The sequence below is a fragment of the Scyliorhinus canicula genome, chromosome 2 (genome assembly GCF_902713615.1).
Source record: "Scyliorhinus canicula chromosome 2, sScyCan1.1, whole genome shotgun sequence".
Taxonomy (NCBI): Eukaryota; Metazoa; Chordata; class Chondrichthyes; order Carcharhiniformes; family Scyliorhinidae; genus Scyliorhinus; species Scyliorhinus canicula.
In genome coordinates this window covers 12,525,578-12,545,655 of record NC_052147.1, presented here as the reverse complement: position 1 = coordinate 12,545,655, position 20,078 = coordinate 12,525,578, and the positions used below count along the sequence as shown (strand labels likewise).

The following is a 20,078-nucleotide window of genomic DNA, read 5'->3' as shown; positions in this document are numbered from 1 at the left end:
CTGACTTCCCTGTACACAAATACCATCAGGCTCCCCAGTACACAAATACCAATTTGCTTCTCTGTACACAAATACCAATCTGACTCCCCGTACACAATAATAACCATCTGGACTTTTTTGTATAAAATGCCATCTGACTTTCCCTGTACACAAATACCAATCTGACTTCCCTGTACACAAATAACGATCTGACTTCCCTGTACACAAATACTAATCTGATTCCCCTGTACACAAATACCATCTGACTTCCCTGTTGCAAATACCCAAGCTGACCTCTCTGTACACAGATACCAATCTGATTCCCCCTTTAAAAATGCCAATCTGGCTCCCCTGTTACAATACCAATCTGCTCCCCTGTTACAAATGCCAAAAATGGCTCCCCGGTAACACATTTCCAAGCTACGGGAATCTTTCCAGGATGGAGTGACCCTTGCTGCTTTGGAGGTTGTGATTGACCTCAGCCCATACACATGCACCTTTGCAAGAAAAGCAAGATCCGACCTGTGAACGTTTTGACTTTTCATAATGCCTCATAATATAACAGACAACACTCTCAAATCGTAACATTGGTCACAATATAAATAACGTAGCTCCCACACAAAGTGCTGTCAAGACCTGGAACTGTCTTGCTGGGAAAGGCTATCGACAGTGGATCATTTGAGCTTTAGAACTGAGATCTGTATTCCTATGTTCGCACCTGCAATCTCCTCTTCCTCAATTCAAATGGAGCAAACGGAGTGCGGAGAACTGGATCTGCTGGGCAGGTGTGAGGTTAGCAGGTAACTGTGGTCTGATGTTAGCGGTAACTGTGGTCTGATGGGTACGTGCTGGAATGCTGCGTTTGTGACAGTGCGCCTGTGGATAATCACGACATGTGGCAGCCGCGCCACATAAATCCCCAGCTTTTCCTGCGATACAGGCGGAGAATTGTCGGGTCCGTGGTCGCGCACGGCGACGACCTGCAGTGGTCACGCCATATTACAAGGCGCCGGCCGCACACGGACACAGGCCTGCCAGATAGTGCCCCCCTGTAACCCCCCTCACAACCCTAGACCACCCCCCACTAGTCACCCAAGAAGCTGCCGAAGCCCCCTGGCCAGAGGAGACCCCGACTGTTGGCGGCGATGGACACAGTCCGCAAGCCGTCACGCCAGGGTGACAAACGTCAGACCACAAAAGGATCCACGCCGGCGGAAGTCGGCCCATCGGGCCGGTTGCAGTCGGGGGGAGGGCCTTCAGGTGATGTCCTGAGGCCGTCTCAACAGCTTGCGGCGTGCTCAGCGATGACGCTGTTTTGGAGGGGGTGGGGCATCCGAAAACAGGCGTCAAAAGTGATTCTCCGCCCAATCGCCGAATGCTATTGGAGAAGCCCGCCCAAAGCCTTTCCTCACTTCCTTACCCCCCTTTCTCAGGAGTGACAAAGAATTAGCCGAGTGAAAGGGGTTTGGGCGGAGAGCATGGAACAGATGGCATCTCTTTGTTTGCCGGTTAGGCTTTCCACCCGATACTCAGTGGCAATGACTGTAATCGACCACCAGCAGGAGTGATTCTGTTCATGATGCACCCTGCTTGTGCTCAATATCCCTCCTGTTTCAGGACTAATTTGGACGACTGGACTTTGTTTTAACTGGGCGAGCTGCAATAAGGGTGGGGGGGGGGGGGTAGATATTAGTCATTACGCTGATCTCTTGGCCCCTAGGCAACCATGGCACCAGCTCTTCAGGCACCTTCCTGAGATTGGGCAGTCAGCTACTGACACTGCTACAAAGTGCAGCACTATATTATGTTTGCAATACAGAGACGGGCCAGTATTTATACCCATGCAAGCCTCCTCCCAACTGTTTCAGCTACCCTGGACAATATCTTCTCTGCTTTAAAGCTTCCAAAGCACCGGGGACCATTTGCGGGACGTGCGTCCTGCGGGAAGTGGTCAGTAAGTAGGCCATTGTGGGAGAGTTGGTCGCTGCCCGAGCCAGATGGAAAGTGCGAGGATGCCTTAAAGTGGAGACTATGTGGGAGAAGTCCTGAGAGTTGAATGAAAAGGAGACCCAGAGCTGTGAAGGTCAGAAGTGAGGAAGAGAACCACCTCATCACAAATGTTCTTGTCACAGCTTTGCCCATTGCAGCCTTGGGGAATCGAACCAGAAACATGCTATGATTGGGGGATAGGTTTTGTGCCACTGCATGAGGAGACTCTCTGCTCTTCTTTGAGTAGCAGCGTGGGAGAGGGCAGGTAGGGCCTCAGTAACAATGCAGACTTCTGGGTGCGGCCCTGAATATGTGCTCCAATCTCTAGAGTGGGCCTTGAACGACCAGCCCTCCGCCCCAAAGCCAGAGTAACAACCACTGAGTCGCGGGCCGATGCCTCTATCTGACCCTCCCAAATCACCCAATGTTCATAGAATCTCTAACAGTGCAGAAGGAGGACATTTGGCCCATCGAGTCAACACCAACCCTCTGAAAGAGCACCCTACCTAGGCCCACACCCCGCCCTATCCCTGTAACCTCATAACTCCACCTACACTTTGGGCAATTTAGGAAAACTTTGGACACCAAGAGGCAATTGATCATGGCCAATCCACCGAACCCTTGCACACACATTGAACTGTGGTAGGAAACCGGAGCAACCCGAGGAAACCACACAGACACAGGGAGAAAATGCAGACTCCGCATAGTCACCCAAAGGTCATAATTGAACCCGCATCCCAGCGCTGTGAGGCGCAGTGCTAACCACTGTGCCTCCGGAATGCAGAGCGAGGTTGTGCCAGCGTAGGATCCGTGTTTAAAAAGTCAGCCCCTGGATCTTTCTTTGCTGCTCAGCTCTCTCGCGCTATCAGTCACAATGGCCAAAAATCCTCCGTCCTCGCTCGCAAGTTTGGATTTCTCAATCCCGCTGAAGCTTTTGGCTGGAAAATTCCGAACTTCCCATTTGTGTTCGCAACGGGCCTTGCCATGGACGAGACCGGAGAATCCCACCCAGTGACTCTTGCAGGGATTCCAATCCCTGCAAGGGGGGACCCACAATATTTCCCATCCATTTGTAAGGGTGCAAAATCTGCTAAGGGCTCATTATTAGTGGGCCACCCCCCTCTATTTACACCTACTTACAGCTAAGGCATGAGCAGGCCTCCGGAGTTACTTTATTCAAATTAGATGAATTTTATAAATTGGCACCTTCAGGTTTGACATTTCGCTGAAGTAAAGTTGCCATAGCCCCGAAGGCTGTTTTGCCCTTTGAGGGGAGAGCTGATTGGTGATGATTTAATAAGGCTGAGAAAAGGCCTGAGAAAAGTTGCACTTTCATGAAATAGCTTCAGCCGGTATGGGAATTGAACCACACTGCTGGTCTCTCTCTGCATCACACCTGAGTTTGGTTCACTGAAATAACTCAATTAACGTTTTTTTTTTCCTTTTAGAAAACATACAGTGCAGAAGAATGCCATTCAGGAGCCCATCGAGTCTGCACTGACCCATTAAGCCCTCACTTCCACCCTCTCCCCATAATCCAATAACCCCTCCTAAACTTTTTGGTCACTGTGGGCAATTTATCATAACCAATCCACCTACCCTGCAATGTCTTTGGACTGTGGGAGGAAACCGGAGCACCAGGAGGAACCCACGCAGACACGGGGAGAACGTGCATACTCCGCACAGATAGTGACCCAGCAGGGAATCGAACCTGGGCCCTGGTGCTGTGAAGCCACAGTGCTAGCCACTTGTGCTACCGTGCTGCCCTGATGTCCGGTCAAAATAAATTAGTTGTGAAGCTGTGATACAGGAGAATGCAAAGCTTATCAGGCCACTTTTAAACAAGATTTTAAACCTTCCCGGAATTTTTTCAACTGTATTTTCCTCTCTCGGGGAGATGGGGAGTGTTGAGGACCGTTTAAGAGTTGATTGAATATCCTGTTTGATTCTCTGGTCAGAGAGCTGATCTAACCATTGACAGGATCGGCCAGCAGATGGCATTGGTGACTGCCAAATTTAATCTCCGATGAAGCTGGCACATGTTGTTAATATCCTTTGCAAGCGCTGAAAAAAATCATTGAAATATGAAGTGTTGGGGATCGGGGACAAAGCCAAATCGTGTTCGGCAGCAACAACAAACATCTCTTAGCTCCAATGACTCTGGCCAGGATTCTCCATCCCGCCAGCCCCGATTTCCGACGTGGCGCGACCCTGTCGGCAGCAGAATCCTCCGTTCCGGCATCCGGCCAACAGGGGGTGGGATTTTCTGAACCTGAGGCCAAGTGTTGACGCCGTCGTAAACTCCGTCGCGTTTCTCAACAGCGTCAACATGGCCTCAGGAGCAGCGATTCCGACCCCTTCAGGGGGCCAGCACGGCACTGGAGTCCCCCCCCCCACCCCCGATAGGATCCCCCTCCCCCCCCTCACAAGGCCGCCCCCAGATGCATCCACGCCAAGGTCCCACCGGGTAAGAGCAGGTGTGGACGGCGCCGGCGGGACTGGGCTTATTTAGCTTGGCCGTTCAGCCCATCCCAGGTCGAGAATTGCCGGGGTGGGGGGGGGGGGGGGGGGGGGGGGGGGCCATAGAGTGATCTTTGAATGCTTTATAAAGTTCTTATAAATTTTCGAGCATCACAGGGTAACTGTTAGAAACTAGGGGCGGAATCTCATGGCCCCTCCCATCAGCGGGTCCTTCCGTTCCCGCCGAGGTCAGTGGAGCTTTGAACGGCTCGCCGCATTTTACGACCCCACATCCGCCGTGACGGGTCCATAACATTCCGTCCCAGATGCGGACTGTTCAACGCTCTAATGCCCAGGTCAGCAGCTCAGTTGTAGTTACACCAGAGTCCTGGCTGCAATCAACTTATTCAGTACACACAAGTGATAGAAACGAGGAAGCTACTGCCCTCTTGCAGTGCATTGACACTCCGCACGGTCTGTGGTGCAAAGCCGAAACTGCTCTGTGTCGATGCTAAATGCAGGCATGTAAAGCCAGTGCGCAGCCTAGAAACGACTCTGGGATAAGACCATAAAGCCATAAGACATAGGAGCAGAATTTGGCCACGCGGCCCATCGAGTCTGCTCCGCCATTCAATCGTGGCTGATATTTTCTCATCCCCATTCTCCTGCCTTCTCCCCATAACCCCTGATCCCCGATGAAGGTGGGCAAGGATTCCTCCTTCGCACAGCCCCTCTCGGCCTTGTTCAGCTGTGAGGTCCGCCTCTGACATGGGCCTAGGCTGCACTTACATGGAAATCGCATTGTCCACTGACTCGACAGTCGTGAAAGAAATACACCCTTTGGAGCAAACTCCGAATTGGTGCATTGAAGTGACTTTTTATTCCCGATCCATTGAAGTGTAAGCTTCGTCCTCGAGTTACAATGCAGCTGTTTCTGTATGCAGGGTGTTTGCTAGATTTTGGACTCCTTTCATAAAATGAGTGACTAAATGGGAACTGAATAACGTAATGTGCCAGCGAGAAGGTCCACAGAGTCTACTTGGCACAAGTTAGTCTTAAACTAGAAATCTCAAGATGCTAAACTTACTGGTTCACTTTGTTGCACGATGTCCTGAGGAGGGGATTTGACCGCCTCTTTAGGTGCAATACTTTATTGGATAGGCTATTGAACTGGTAATCTGGATGTGGAGATGCCGGTGTTGGATTGGGGTGAGCACAGTAAGAAGTCTTACAACACCAGGTTATAGTCCAACAGGTTTGTTTCAAACTAGCTTTCGGAGCGCTGCTCCGAACATTCAACTGAGGAAGCAGCAGTGCTCCGAAAGCTAGTGTTTGAAACAAACCTGTTGGACTTTAACCTGGTGTTGTAAGACTGATCATCTGGAGGCTTCGACTTTTTTTATTTATTCATTCATTGGATGTGGATGCTGCTTGCAAGTCCAGTTTTTGCTGCCCATCCCTAATTGCCCTTGAGCTTAGTGGGTATTTAAGTGGGTCTGGAGTCGCATGTAAGCCAGACCAGGAATGGACGGCACCCCCTTTCAATGAATAAATAAATGAAAGGAACCAATAGGGACAAAGTAATGGAAGTTTTACCCTGTGCCGTACCTGGCCCAGTTGGGCTTGTGGTGATTACAGGAACTGATTGGGGGGAAAGGTGGGGATTGAGCTCGCCAACCTCAATGATTCTGTGCTTCATTTGTGATTACAGGTCAAATGCTCGGGGACCACACACGGCTGGAATTTCACAACATCGAGACTGGGATAATGACAGAACGGCGTTTCATCTCCGTGGCCCCGTCCAGTTTCATTGGGCACCTGCAGAGCTTGATGTTCAACGGAATGATGTACATTGACCTGTGCAAGAACGGGGACATTGAGTACTGCGAGATCAACGCCAGGTTCGGCATGAGGTCCATCATTGCGGATCCCGTCACTTTCAAAACCAAGAACAGCTATTTGACCCTGGCCACTTTGCAGGCGTACACGTCCATGCACCTCTTCTTCCAGTTCAAGACAACTTCCCCCGATGGTTTCATCCTGTTCAACAGTGGAGATGGCAACGACTTCATTGCCGTGGAGCTGGTTAAAGGGTAAGGGAAATTTGGTTGGGCCGCTTTGTGTGATCTGGATTCACAAAATCTGCTGTCGGCCAACAACCCACGGAGAATCGGGCCAGTGTAAATGTAATCAAGAAAGACTGCAGGGCTCAGAACCTGTAACATAAAAGACCAAAGCAGCTGGTCAGGCAGTCAGCTGAGGTGAATTGTAGTTCAAATCAGATTGTAGAAATTAGGCCTTGTGGGCGGCACGGCCGCACAGTGGTTATCACTGTTGCTTCACAGCTTCAGGGTCCCAGCTTTGATTCCCGGCTTGGCTCACTGTCTGTGCGGAGGCTGCACGTTCTCCCCGTGTCTGCGTGGGTTTCCTCCGGGCGCTCCGGTTTCCGTTCACAGTCCAAAGATGTGCAGGGGTAGGTGGATTGACCATGCTAAATTGCCCTTAGTGCCCAAAAAGGCTTAGATGTGGTTACGGGGAGAGGGTGGAGGTGTGGGCATCAGTGGGGTGCACTTTCCAAGGGCCGGTGCACACATGATGGGCCGAATGGCCTCCTTCTGCACTGTAAATTCTATGATTCAATGATTCCTTAAACTTTGTATTTTTGTTGTCACAACAGCCTTTAAAATAAATTCTAGAAAGTGCATATTTAACGAATTACATCAGAGGGACATAACTACTTCCCGCACCAAAATATAAAGTCAGTGGCTTGTTGACTTTCACATGATTGGTTTAAATTCATCGGTTTTGACGGTGGGTTCATTTTGTCCGGCTTTTCATGTGTCAGTGAGTGAGCTTGAACGATAGATTATTTTAATTACAAAGATCACAAAGGTAGTTGGAGATAAGACCGGCCGTTCCAGACATTTTGTTAATTCCATTCAGTCTCGCATCATAGCTTTGAACCGTTTCTTCATCCATTCAAGGGTTTCTGATTCCATGAACCTGCCCCATTTTTGTGCATGCGTTCTTTCTGCAAAGTGATTCTCTGACATCAGCTCTGATCCTGTATCTGTTGGGACAAGTATCTGCTCGCTCAAAAGTTTTAACTTGGATTAGTGCACCTATTAACTTTTGCTATTGTAGTTTGGGTCTTGTATATCATCCCATTCACCGCCTCTCAACATGGCAGACTCCGAGCTTTCATGTCCTCTCGAGCCCCATCTGTCCCCATCACAATAGTCGCTATGCTTTAAGTCGGTGGCTCTGAAGATGCATTGGGACATCATTAGTCAAAGCACAAATGCCAATTCTCCCTTTAGAACATAGAACAGTACAGCACAGAACAGGCCCTTCGGCCCTCGATGTTGTGCCGAGCAATGATCACCCTACTCAACCCACGTATCCACCCTATACCCGTAACCCACAACCCCCCCCCCTTAACCTTACTTTTTAGGACACTACGGGCAATTTAGCATAGCCAATCCACCTAACCCGCACATCTTTGGACTGTGGGAGGAAACCGGAGCACCCGGAGGAAACCCACGCACACACGGGGAGGACGTGCAGACTCCGCACAGACAGTGACCCAGCCGGGAATCGAACCTGGGACCCTGGAGCTGTGAAGCATTTATGCTAACCACCATGCTACCGTGCTGCCCAAATTTACTGTGAAGTTCACACTTCATAAGACATAGGAGCAGAATTAGGCCACTCGGCCCATCAAGTCTGCTCCGCCATTCAACCATGGCTGATATTTTCTCATGAAGTGGTACCTGGAGACGGCATCAGATGCTGAAATCTACCTGTGGAACCTGACCCCTACAAAGATAGGCAATGCTTTTGAGAGGGGGAGATTCAAGAGTGTTCTTTATTGAAAAAGAAGGGCTAAATAATTATGAGGACCCTTCCTGGTGATTACCTTAGTTCCTCTTCCTTTATTTTTGCTGTTATCATTTTGATCCATGGATGCTCCATGGTCATATCTTTAAGTCAAGCAGGGGAAGTAAGGAACTCAAAGGTTACGAAAGAGAACACTGTGCTAACTTTAGTACAGCAGAACTCAGACTTTCTGGCACCCGAGAATCGGTGGGACTCGGTTTGACTGGTTGGCTGGTGGTCAATGAATTGGTCAAAAGGCCGTATTCTGCCCGGTAACAGGCGGTGATTGGGTCCTGCCTGAGTGAGATGATTTTCAGAGAGCCGGGGGAAGAGCAGTTGGGGTCCTGGACACTCAGAGGAAAGAAGCCGCGCTCTCTCCCCCTCATGCTTTCTCCAGGAAAGCTGCATAGCTGTGCACAGAATCTGCATGAATCTTCAGTAAAAACCTTGAATTGAAAGCCTAGATTGAAGAAAGGTGTGCTGGAAACAACCACCTGAAACAAAGACTTTTATCCCTTTTATTTATTATTTTACCCCCTCTTCTCCCTCTGTGTGTGTCTGTCTTGTGGCATGTGTTTGTGTGTGTGGTGTGTGTAGATGGGGGGACGAGTTTAAGTGGGGGGTTGGCATTTGGGAATTGGATAATAGTTAACCTGTTGTATTTGATGCATAGTTGTTGTTATTAATATACTTAATTGTGTTGAAATTTATAAACCTGTGGCTGTAGCTATTGGGCAGCCGAAGACCAAAGACTTTGTATGTTTTCTGAGAAATATTTATTATCAATTGTGTTGCGATTCCGGGTCAAGCGGGGCTGGAATTGACCGCACACTAGCCCAGGGGGTTGGAACATAATAATCAAAGATCTGGTTAATATTTTAATTGCCAACGTTGAATTAAAATTAAATAAAAAATATGTGATAAGTGCTCACCTCTCACTTTTCTATTTTTTAATTTTAATACGAATTATATGGCTTGTATATTTTTTGCTAAAACGGTGCAATATTCTATTCCAATTCTAATTTTTAATTGCAATTTACAATGCATGCCAATTCTTATCTTCAGTTTTTATTTGTTTTATTTCCTTTGTTCGTCAGTCCTGACTCCAGGATATTTTTTCTAAACGTGATGAATCCTTGTCCTTCCATAGATACATCCACTATGTCTTTGATCTGGGAAATGGGCCAAATGTTATCAAAGGGACTCTGAAAAAGCCTTGAGTGACAATCAATGGCACAATGTGGTTATCACCAGGACAACAGCAACACTCACACACTAAAGGTGGACGCGAGATCCGTGACTCAGATCATCAACGGTGCCAAAAACCTGGACCTGAAAGGTAAGTTTCTTTCTACTTACACCTCTCCCCCCCCCCCACACTCCTTCCGCCCACAGCCCAATTCAGCCAACTTAGTTGCATGATAAATTGAATGCACTCACATTGCGATTCGCAGAGGATTTCCTCGCTGACAAACCTGGGGCGATTGTTGAAACTTGTCTTCACAAAGGGACCACAGGTTTCCGTAATTGATGGGGCCAATTTTGAGATCATCACTGTTCACAGCAATGAAAAAGAAAAGTCCCGACTCCTCCCAGAACTGTGGGCATCAGGGAATGTGATGCCTTGGGCGTTCAATGTCATGTGACACGTCCCGCCTGGGGTGCTTTGCAAATTCACCGACGAGGGTGAAACTGTGCAACTGGGTCCCCAGGACGCGATGCAGTCGCCAACCTCAGCTGGTGGCCTAAAGTGCCCTGGTCAAAGTGAGGGACATTCAGGAGATTCCACTCCAGCTGCCCTTTATTTCGGATTCTGTACACATACGGCTGTCAATGTGGGACTGGACGTTCTCGTTTCTGAAATTGTGGTTTTAATTTTGTGGATGCAGAATGGAAATGGTAGTCAGGAAGGCAGGTGACATGAATGGGACAATGCACAAGCATGGCCAGGGCCTTGAGTGGGAGAGAGAATCTGGGAAGACTGGAGGGTGGAAGTGTGTGGTGAACAAGACTTGGGGTAATCGTAATTGCTCAAGGCAGTAAAAAAGGAGAGAATAACAACTTCCCCCCCCCCCCCCCCCCCCCCCGCATTTGTTCCTGAATATTTGTAAGAAGAGCAGCAAGACATGGGGCTAATCTCTAATCCCGCAGCACAGTGTCCACGCCGTCGTAAACACCGTCATGTTTTATGTCGGCGTGAACGGGCCGACCCGACGACTAATTCTGGCCCCTACAAGGGGCCAACACGGCACCGGAGTGGTTCACGCCACTCCAGCTGCTGATCACGGCACGAACTGGGCGCCGCGGGATCCACGCATGCGCAGTGGCTTCCTTCACCGCGCCAGCCCCGACTCAACATGGCGCAGGACTAGAGGGGCTGGCGCGTAGGAAAGGAGGCCCCCCCAGAGAGGCCGGCCCCGCGATCGGAGGGCCCCGATCGTGGGCCAGGCCACATTGGAGCCCCCCCCCCCGGGTCGGACACCCCCCCCCCCCCCCCCCCCTTCCTCACGCACTCACAGGCCGCCTCCCGAACCTTCCACTCCGAGGTCCCGTCGGCTGAGAGTTTTCACGACGACCGCTCGGCCCATCTCGGGCTGAGAATCGGAGGGGGGGTGGTGGGGGGGGGGGGGCCTGTAGAGTGGCCCCTGACCGCCGCGCGCAACCACACCGGCGCCAATGGCACCGTTTCTCCCGCTCTGCGGGAATCGCATGCTGGCGTCGGGGTGGCGTGGCGCAATTCGCGATGGTCGCGGGGATTCTCCGCGAGCAATCCTCTTAATCCCGGCCCCGGGCTGAGAGAATCCTGCCCATGGTCTTGGTGAAGCAGAAGGAGTGGCTTCGGTTCTGGGTGGGAGTGGCAGGGTTTGGAATCAGTGGCTTCCCACTTCTGATCCCGTTGTGATAACTTCTTTTATTCTTTCATGGGTTGTGGGCATCGCTGGCATTTGGGGTCCATCCCTAATTGACTTTGAAATGAGATGATTGCTCGCCTATTAAGAGCTAACAGCCAAACACATTACTATGAGTCTGGAGTCACATGTAGGTCAGACCAGGTAGGGATCAGATTTCCTTCGCTCAAGGGCACTAGTGAACCTTTTTAAGGGCCATCACTGATGTTTTCAGCGATTACTGAGCACCATTACTGAGACTTCATGTAGCTTCATATTTTAAACTTTATGACTCAAACTCAAATTCCACCAGCTCCCATATTGGGATTTGGGCCTCTGCATTTCTAGTTCAGTGACAACTGGAGTTGGGCAAACGACACAGCTTTGCCCCGGAAAGCAACCATGGACATGTTGTGTTGTGCATTATCATAAGACCATAAGACATAGGTGCAGGATTGGGTCACTCGGCCCATCGAGTCTGCTCCGCCATTCAATCAGGGCTGATACGCTTCAGCTTCATTTTCCTTCCTTCTCCCCATGACCCTTGATCCCCATATAATAAAAAACCCATCTATCTGCCTTCTAACAGTCTCCCTCTCTCTCGTTGGTGTTGAGGAGGAGGGAAGAATGGAAACACAACAGCAATGGCTGTTGCCAACACTGGCAGTGGTTTCAATGGTCTGGATAAGTAAATGTTAGAAAGAGGCCCTTCGGCCCATCATGTCCATGGCTGTCACAGAGAGTAGGCATTCTTTCTTGGGCAGATAGAAAGCGCACTTGTGGGAATATTTCAGCATTTCTTTCAGAGATGAATGTTTGAGATGCTACAGGACCAGACCAGGTAGGTGTTCCTTCCCTAAAGGGACATTAGTGAACAGTTTTCACCAACAATCAATAATAGTTTCACAGTCACTTATACTGAGATTAACTTTATATTCCAGATTTTAATTTAGGTGCCACCAGTGCCGTGGTAGGGTTTGAACCCATGTCCCCAAGGCATCAGCCGGAGCCTCTGAGGGTGGCACGGTAGCAAAGTGGTTAGCACTGTTGCTTCCAGCGCCAGGGACCTGGGTTCGATTCCCGGCTTGGGTCACTGTCTGTGCCCAATCTGCACGTTCTCCCCGTGTCTGCGTGGGTTTCCTCCGGGTGCTCCGGTTTCCTCCACAAGTCCCGCTTGGGAGGTGAATTGGCCATTCTGATTTCTCCCTCAGTGTAACTGAGCAGGCGCCGGAGTGTGGCGACTCGGGGATTTTCACCGTAACTTCATTGCGGTGTTAATGTAAGCCTGCTTATGACCAGGGCCGGCTCAAGGTACCGGCAACTCGGGCAGTCCGCCCGGGGCGCCATGTGCTAGGGGGCGCCATCAAGGAGTGCGGGTCCCGCGCATGCGCAGTTGGGCCGGTGCCAACCAGCGCATGCGCAGTGGCCGCCCTCCCTCAGGCCGCCCCGCACAAACATGGCGGATGGATTCAGGCTCGCCGGTGGTCACTCCGGGCCCCCCCCCTGCGGGCCCTCTCTGCCCCCCCCCCCCTCCGGCCCCAGGCCCCCCCCCCCTGGCCTCCCACCCCGCCTCCGCCCCTCCCCCCCCCGCCTCCACAGCCCTGCCCCGCCCCCCCCCCCCCCCCCCCCCACCCCCCCCCCCCCCCCCGAAGGGCGCCGAAGTTCAGCTTGCCCGGGGCGCCAGCAACCCTAGGGCCGGCGCTGCTTATGACACTCATAAAGATTATTATTATGGATTACTAGTCCAGCGACGTGATCTCTATGTCACCATCTCCCCCCTGTATGAAATAAATATAGATTTCATTTATTGAGTTGCAAGGAATGTGCTTGTGAACACAAGGACCTGTTGCTTCGAAGGTTACTGCATTGTGGCAAAGTTTTCTGCTTACAACAAAGTTAAATTCTATTGTCTTCTTCTAACCAGGTGTCCTCTACATTGCTGGGCTGGCCCAAGGCATGTACAACCAATCTGCCAAGCTGTTGCCTCCAGAGATGGGTTTCAGGGGTTGCTTGGCATCTGTAGACCTCAATGGAAGGCTGCCGGACCTGATACACGATGCATTACATCGGAGTGGGGCAAATTGAACGTGGATGTGAAGGTACACGCTTTAGAAACACTAGTTCAGGCTCTCTCATCAGCTCGAACAGTAGCTCAAACCCACACCTACACATGGTTCCATCTGAGAAACTTGCCATTTTGCTAACTGTCATCACAGTGTCTTCCATTGTAATCATTTGTTCACCACTGGACCTGTCCGTTTGATCCATTACGTCTTCGTTGTGGAAACTAATGCCAAACTTGTAACGTCTAATCAACTTTTCTTGTATGTAAAAACAGGCTGAGAGTGCTGCTTTATTTTTGGACTTACACATGTACATTGTAATGAGTAAATATATCATTTATCAAAAAAACAAACCCTGCCTATCATGATCTTTTTTGTTTAAAGCTACTTTCTTTTGCTCCCGTCACTCAAGGTATGATGCATTGCATGATCGAGGCACATCTTAAACTTAATTGGAATCCATCAACAAGAGATGAAATGCTTTAGAAGTACATATATGGGCTTCTGCAATGACCTGTTGTGCATAAGAAATAATTGGTAGGAGCGTCGGACCTCTTTCACAGTCAGTATGCACGATGGACTCAATAGATTCCCTCCATGTTGTATCACAGAGCAACTATATCACTCGGCCGTATGGACCAGACGTTCCCATGTTTAATTCCCAATCTTTGCCAAGCTCACTTTTTCCGCAGCGGCATTTGGGGGGCCTACCCCTGACTTCAACACCCCCCACGGCTGCCAGGTAGGGTGGTGCGATGGCAGTGGATGTGGGCCGGGTGATGGTCGGAGCTAAAGATGGGATACCTGTCCCTGATACCTGCCCCTGATCAGTGATTCTGGCTCAGGCAAGTGCAGACTTCAAGCAAGGGCCAACTTGGCCGCAGAGACCTCTAGGTGGCTGACACTCATTACCTGGACCGGGATGAGAAAATGGGCATGCGGGTGAGGTAATCGTACTGGCATCAGTGAACCTGTTTCCCGCCATGTGTCATAGATGTGGTATGAGGGGAGGGGGGTGGGGGAAATGAGGTGGTTGGGACTAAAACTGCACCAAAACTTGAATTTCTATGGAATCAGCCCTGGAATCAACTGGAGCGAAAATTGCTCCACTATTTAATTCCTGGTCGAACCACTTTGTTTCAATCAAATCAATCAAGTTAGTTTTAATTTCTTCTTTTCCAGCTCCCTTCCCATCTTTGTATCCCATAAAAGGTTTGAGCCGGTCAATACATTTGGGCATCATTGGTTTGAAAGTAGAAGTTAGTTTACTAGGGCAGCAACAATGGCGCAGGCGGGTTAGCGTTGCTGCCTCCCGGCGCCAAGGTCCAGGTTCGATCTCGGCTGTGGGGTCACTGTCCGTGTGGAGTTTGCACATTCTTCCCGTGTCTGCGTGGGTTTTCGCCCCAACAACCTCAAAGATTGTGCAGGCTAGGTGGATTTGGCCATGCTAAATTGCCCCTGAATTGGAAAAAAATGAATTGGGTACACTAAAATAAAATAAAAAGAAGTTAGTTTCCTTCTTCATAAAAGCAATTTCCTCGTACATCTCTGATTCCAACATTGGATAACAAGAAGAGATAAATATCGTCATTTTTATTATTTTCTTTATTGCATTGTGCAGACGCCATCTGATTTCATCTGCGAAAGTCCCAGGAAAAATAAAAAGAGGAGAATTAATATATTGGTTATGTCGAGGGGAGGGGGGCATGTTTGAGGGGGGGTGGAGCGTGCAGGAAGCCAGCACATTTTCATAACGGCATTGCAAACTCTTTTGGCGCATGACCACAGCCTTTTATAAGATATTTTGATTCACATGAGATGGGATTTTATATAACTTATTAACATTTTATTATCAGGCAGCGGTATTAAACATCATTAACACATTTCTTTTACAGCTTCTACCTAACTGTTCAGTAACTGTATGGGTCGATTTTGATGTGAAGTGATCAATATCCTGTCTTCAAAACTATGGAGCTGCAGATGGTATTTTAATATTTGACGCAATTATTTGAAATTTGCCTGAGTTGTAACTATTTTTTATTTTCTATGTTTTGAGTTTGACTTTGAATGAAATGTCTAATGGCTGTCCAATCAATCTGTACTGTGTGTCAACTCCAACCTCGTCATTAGATCAGACATTGCAGCCAGCAATGCATCTCAGGGGAAAATGGAATAGGTTCTGGGCTGCACAAGGGCACCTGAAAGTCAAGTGTACGTAATCCATGTAATATCAAAAGATAGCCCGTTCAGAATCACGTACCTGGACTTTCACTCCATCGTATGGTTTAGTGGAATGTTGAAGGGTGGCACGGTGGCGCAGTGGTTAGCATTGCTGTCTCACGGCGCTGAGGACCCAGCCCCCGGGTCCCTGTCAGTGTGGAGTTTGTACATTCTCCCCCGTGTCCGCGTGGGTCTCATAACTATTCGCCCTTTCTTTGATGGTAAATGCTCCACTGCCATTGTCGGTCAGCTGTAGGTGTTCCCGGGGGAGGACCTGTTGGGATAGTGGTCAGTGAGGGGGGGGTGGGGGGGTGGAAGCATGGTGTTGGTTGGCTTAGCTCTGTCTATCTCTCCTCTGTGACATGTTGTGGTCCAGCGTGCCCCTGGAGAGAAAGCAACCATCGTAGCCAGTGCACGTGAGGGCTGGCCTTGACCTGGGAGCATCACTGAGGCTACAGAGATACACCACAGGGACAGTTGATATATAACATGGTCATTTAGACTGAAAAAGTTTCTTTAGCGTTCTGTGATTTATTTCTTTGTTATTTTGGTCAGATTTTTACTCAATGGCACTGAACCCAGTGTCTCTTTCTGGGTTCATTAAACAAGATAGGCTGGTAGAATGATATTTATGGAAAGCTTTAGAAGAACCTGCAAAGTAAAAACTTGGCTGGAATTGTCTTTGTATTGCTAGTGACGGACTCTACCTTAGCTGGGGATATATATCTGGGAATATTATCCAATGTTAGTTCATCAAATGACTGAATAACAACACCAATGTGATTCAATTTTTCTTTTTTTTCCTCACTTAATCTGTTCGCTTGCTTGATCTGATAGCATAAGGGAACTTTTTGCAGTAATTGTACTTTAATATCAGCACTTTGAAATTTCCTTTAACCAGGAGGAGGTGTGAATGAATCGTTGCCCATCGTGAATGCACAATTCCCTCACCACGGGATGAGTTATCTACAGTGAACGTTGTATTTTTAAGAAGAGTCTTACAACACCAGGTTAAAGTTCGGACCGGTTTGTTTCGAATCACTAGCTTTGGAAGGAGCTGTGCTCCGAAAGCTAGTGATTCGAAACAAACCGGTTGGACTTTAACCTGGTGTTGTCAGACTTCTTACTGTGCTCAACCCCAGTCCAACACCGGCATCTCCATATCATGTATTTTTAAGAGGGGACGAAGAAGTTAAAGCATCTTATTGACAGCAGTAGCGGAGCGTTGAGCTTAATTCAAACTCTGAAGTATAATTGGAGCATAATGAAAACCACGTTGGAAACATGATTTTAAAGTTGGTTTCCGCATGATGAGCATATGGTTTGAAGCTATACTCACCATGAAAATGTTTGAATGGAAATTATGCATTTGAATTCATTTGTTTCAAGCCGGAATGTAAATGGCCCATCTTCGAGGGGGATGGTTTCATTTTGTAACGGTGTTAACGGTGAACAAATTTCAAACACTGTAAAAATGGACTCAGTTTATTGACTAGCGATACAATATGTTACAATCCCAGCTGATGTGCTACTCAACAATCAGGTCCCAGAGTGGAACCTGGCTTGATCGACTCTAACTTTTATTCTTTGTTGGAAATGTGGAGGGTGGCTACTGAACAGAGTCACGGAGTTCTGTTGATGAACTTTTAAAAAAAGAATAAAATATTTATTAAACAAGAAATATTAGCTCTCTTACACTACTCCTTCACCCCCAACTATATCTTTACAAATATATACAGGTTCGTAACATAATGCGCGCTACAAAGCCCATCTCAAATTCTAATATTCACAGTAGGTATAGTCCACGTAAACTTGTATCAGACACTGGAACCAAGTGGCATGAGCCACCCAAAGCCGATGCTATGGATTTCTCATCAACTCCTCCCAGATGCTTGTCACACCGTGAGCCAATCGCTCTCTCACAACTCTTCTCCCAAGGGTTTCCAATCTCAATGCTCAAAGAATTCACTTTGGAATCTTCCCCCAAAGTGCTTTCTTTTGGGCATCTTCCACAAGAGTCCACCTCCAGGGTTTCAATCTCTCCTTCCGACGTTCCTCTCCTCTGGATTGCGACGTACATTTATCTTAGCCTTCCCCACACTCTCAGATACTCAGTCTGCTAAACGGACACCACTGCTTCACAGACCTGTAGTAAGGGAGTCACAAACCTTGCCTCCTCTGATCTTCTGGCTTCTCGCAGGCCACTTTACCTCCTATTCTGCTCCCTGCTGCTTCTCTCTTTGATTCAGAGCTTTTTCCCTGCTCCTTAATTTAAACTTTCACTGAAGAGGACCTTGTTCAGGCACCTGTCATGTTCCTTGGCTTCAGTGTTTACCTGGGACTTTCTTTTCCTCCCACCCCCTGGTTTCAGAGGACTATCTCCTGTTCGTTGGGGAGATCTGCTTTTTGCAGTTTTCTCTCCTGTGGCGAGCGATTCCAGGTCCCTTCTTTCAACTGAACTAAACTGCTTTTTTGTTTCCCTTGTTGTCAGACAAAAGCCCAGTTTTTCTACTTTGTTGAAACATCCATATACCACGTCTGCCCTTGATACCACAGCTCTCCACTTTGAGGGTCTAAAACCTCATTAAATGCAGGTACATAAACAAAGCCCCAGACATACTGATAACTCTTCAAAGTGAAACCAAAGCTCAGGGTCCCCCTTTCAACACACAAAATCAGAAATATAACTTCAACTTAAAGCTATATCTTATTCTACCACCCACAAATACAAATTACTTAAAATTAATCTCTAGTTTTAAATGTAAGAAGCTGAATGCCGGAGGTGAGGTGAGAGTGACTGCCCTTGACAGCAAGGCAGCATTTGACCAAGTATGACATCAGCTAAACTGAAGTCAATGGGAGAATCAGAGGGAAAACTCTCCCGCTGGTTGGAGTCATACCTGACACAACAGGAAGATGGTTGTGGTGATTGGAGGTCTATTCTCTCAGTTCCAGGACATCACTGCAAGAGTCCCTCAGGGTAGTGCCCTAGATTCAACCATCTTCAGCTGCTTCATCAATGACCTCCCTTTCATCATAAGGTCAGAAGTGGGAATGTTAACGGCAGCACGGCAGCGCAGTGCTTAGCACTGCTGCCTCACGGCACCGGGGTCCCAGGTTCGATGCCGGCCCTGGGTCACTGTCCGTGTGGAGTTTACACATTCCCTCTGTGTCTGCGTGGGTTTCGCCCCCACAACCCAAAGATGTGCAGGCTAGGTGGATTGGCCACGCTAAATTGCCCCTTAATTGGAAAAAATGAATTGGGTACTCTGAACTTAAAAAAAAGAAGTGGGAATGTTCATAGATGACTACACAAAGTTCAGCACCATTTATGACTCCTCAGATACTAAAGTAGTTAATATCCAAACGCAGCAAAAAAACTGGACAATATCCAGACTTGGGCTGACAAATGGCAAGTAAACTTTGTGCCACACAAGTCTCAGTGAGCAAACATCTCCAACAAGAGAGGATCTAACCATCGGCCTTCACATTCAATGGCTGAATCCCCCACTATTAACATCCTGGGGGTTACCATTGACGCGGTTTGCTTGTTGTGCTCGCTACATGGTGAATCCCCATCCCTGCCAGCCATGGATTAAATACCAGCAGCGACTGAACAACTCCCTACTGTCCACTTAAGGGTGGTGTTGGGAAATCTATGGGCGTGAGTGCCAGCAAAATGGAAGATCCCGCCAGCGGAGAATCTCCCCCGCTGTGTATAACTCTCTTCTGATACCCAGCACAAAACAGTGTCTTTCTCCAATTAGTGTCGGGCATATCTTTTATTCAAACAGTGAAAAATATACAAGGCAAACGGACAACACTAATTTGAGTTGGAAAACCAGGATATCCTCCCCTCAGTACCAATGTACGGGGAGGGGGTGGCTACTCTGAGTTAATAAACAGTTCACAACACGTTCTGCAAAAAACAAATGGTACAAGCACTAAATGGGAGAGACCAGATACAAACAAGGTTGGATGATGCATTCCCATCAAATGGAATAAACAATGCTTGGTTCTGTTCTAAAGTTCGTATGCTGTCGACAACGAGTCATACTTGGTGTGCTTCTTCAAGCTTTAAGTGACTTTATTGAGTAAGGCTGTGGTTATTAACAAGAAAATGAGTCCCGGTAATAATGGGTCTTGTGAGAATAATTAGCTTTTTGTGAAAATCATGGATTGGATATCCTATCAACATGCTTTTTCCATATTAAACAAGAACAATCAGAGGACAAAATGCACGACTTGTGAATCTCAATACCATAGAGGCACTTAATTGTACATGGAGGCAAGTTCATGTTATTTGGTATTTACAGCCAAATACATGTGGGTAATTTATGCTGCACATGTCAGGATAAAAGTTTCAGCAGCTGTGATACACATCAGAATTGATACTTTTCAAGAAAGTAACCTGGGCCCACTCTCCTTATTATATATTGAAGTGACATCTGAAGTGGAAACTACAATCTGTTTGGATGATATTGTCCTGTGTGCTGCTGTGGCAGGAGACTTGAAGCAGGATTTGAAATCCGTCTAGCAGTGGGATAAGTGGTGAAGGGCTGTGCCTGAAACCACAAATTGATCGTTGCAGACAAGTCAA

General features: G+C 48.2%; 1 protein-coding gene across 1 annotated transcript in view; it reads left to right on the top strand.

Annotated features, from left to right (window-relative positions):
* The window catches only part of nrxn3a (neurexin 3a), a 1,956,983-nt gene that overhangs the window by 824,018 nt on the left and 1,112,887 nt on the right, over window positions 1-20,078 (top strand). The window contains exon 12 of the mRNA XM_038773738.1: window positions 6,140-6,521. Coding sequence (XP_038629666.1) covers window positions 6,140-6,521 — 382 coding nt within the window. The remainder of the gene's footprint in view (window positions 1-6,139; window positions 6,522-20,078) is intronic.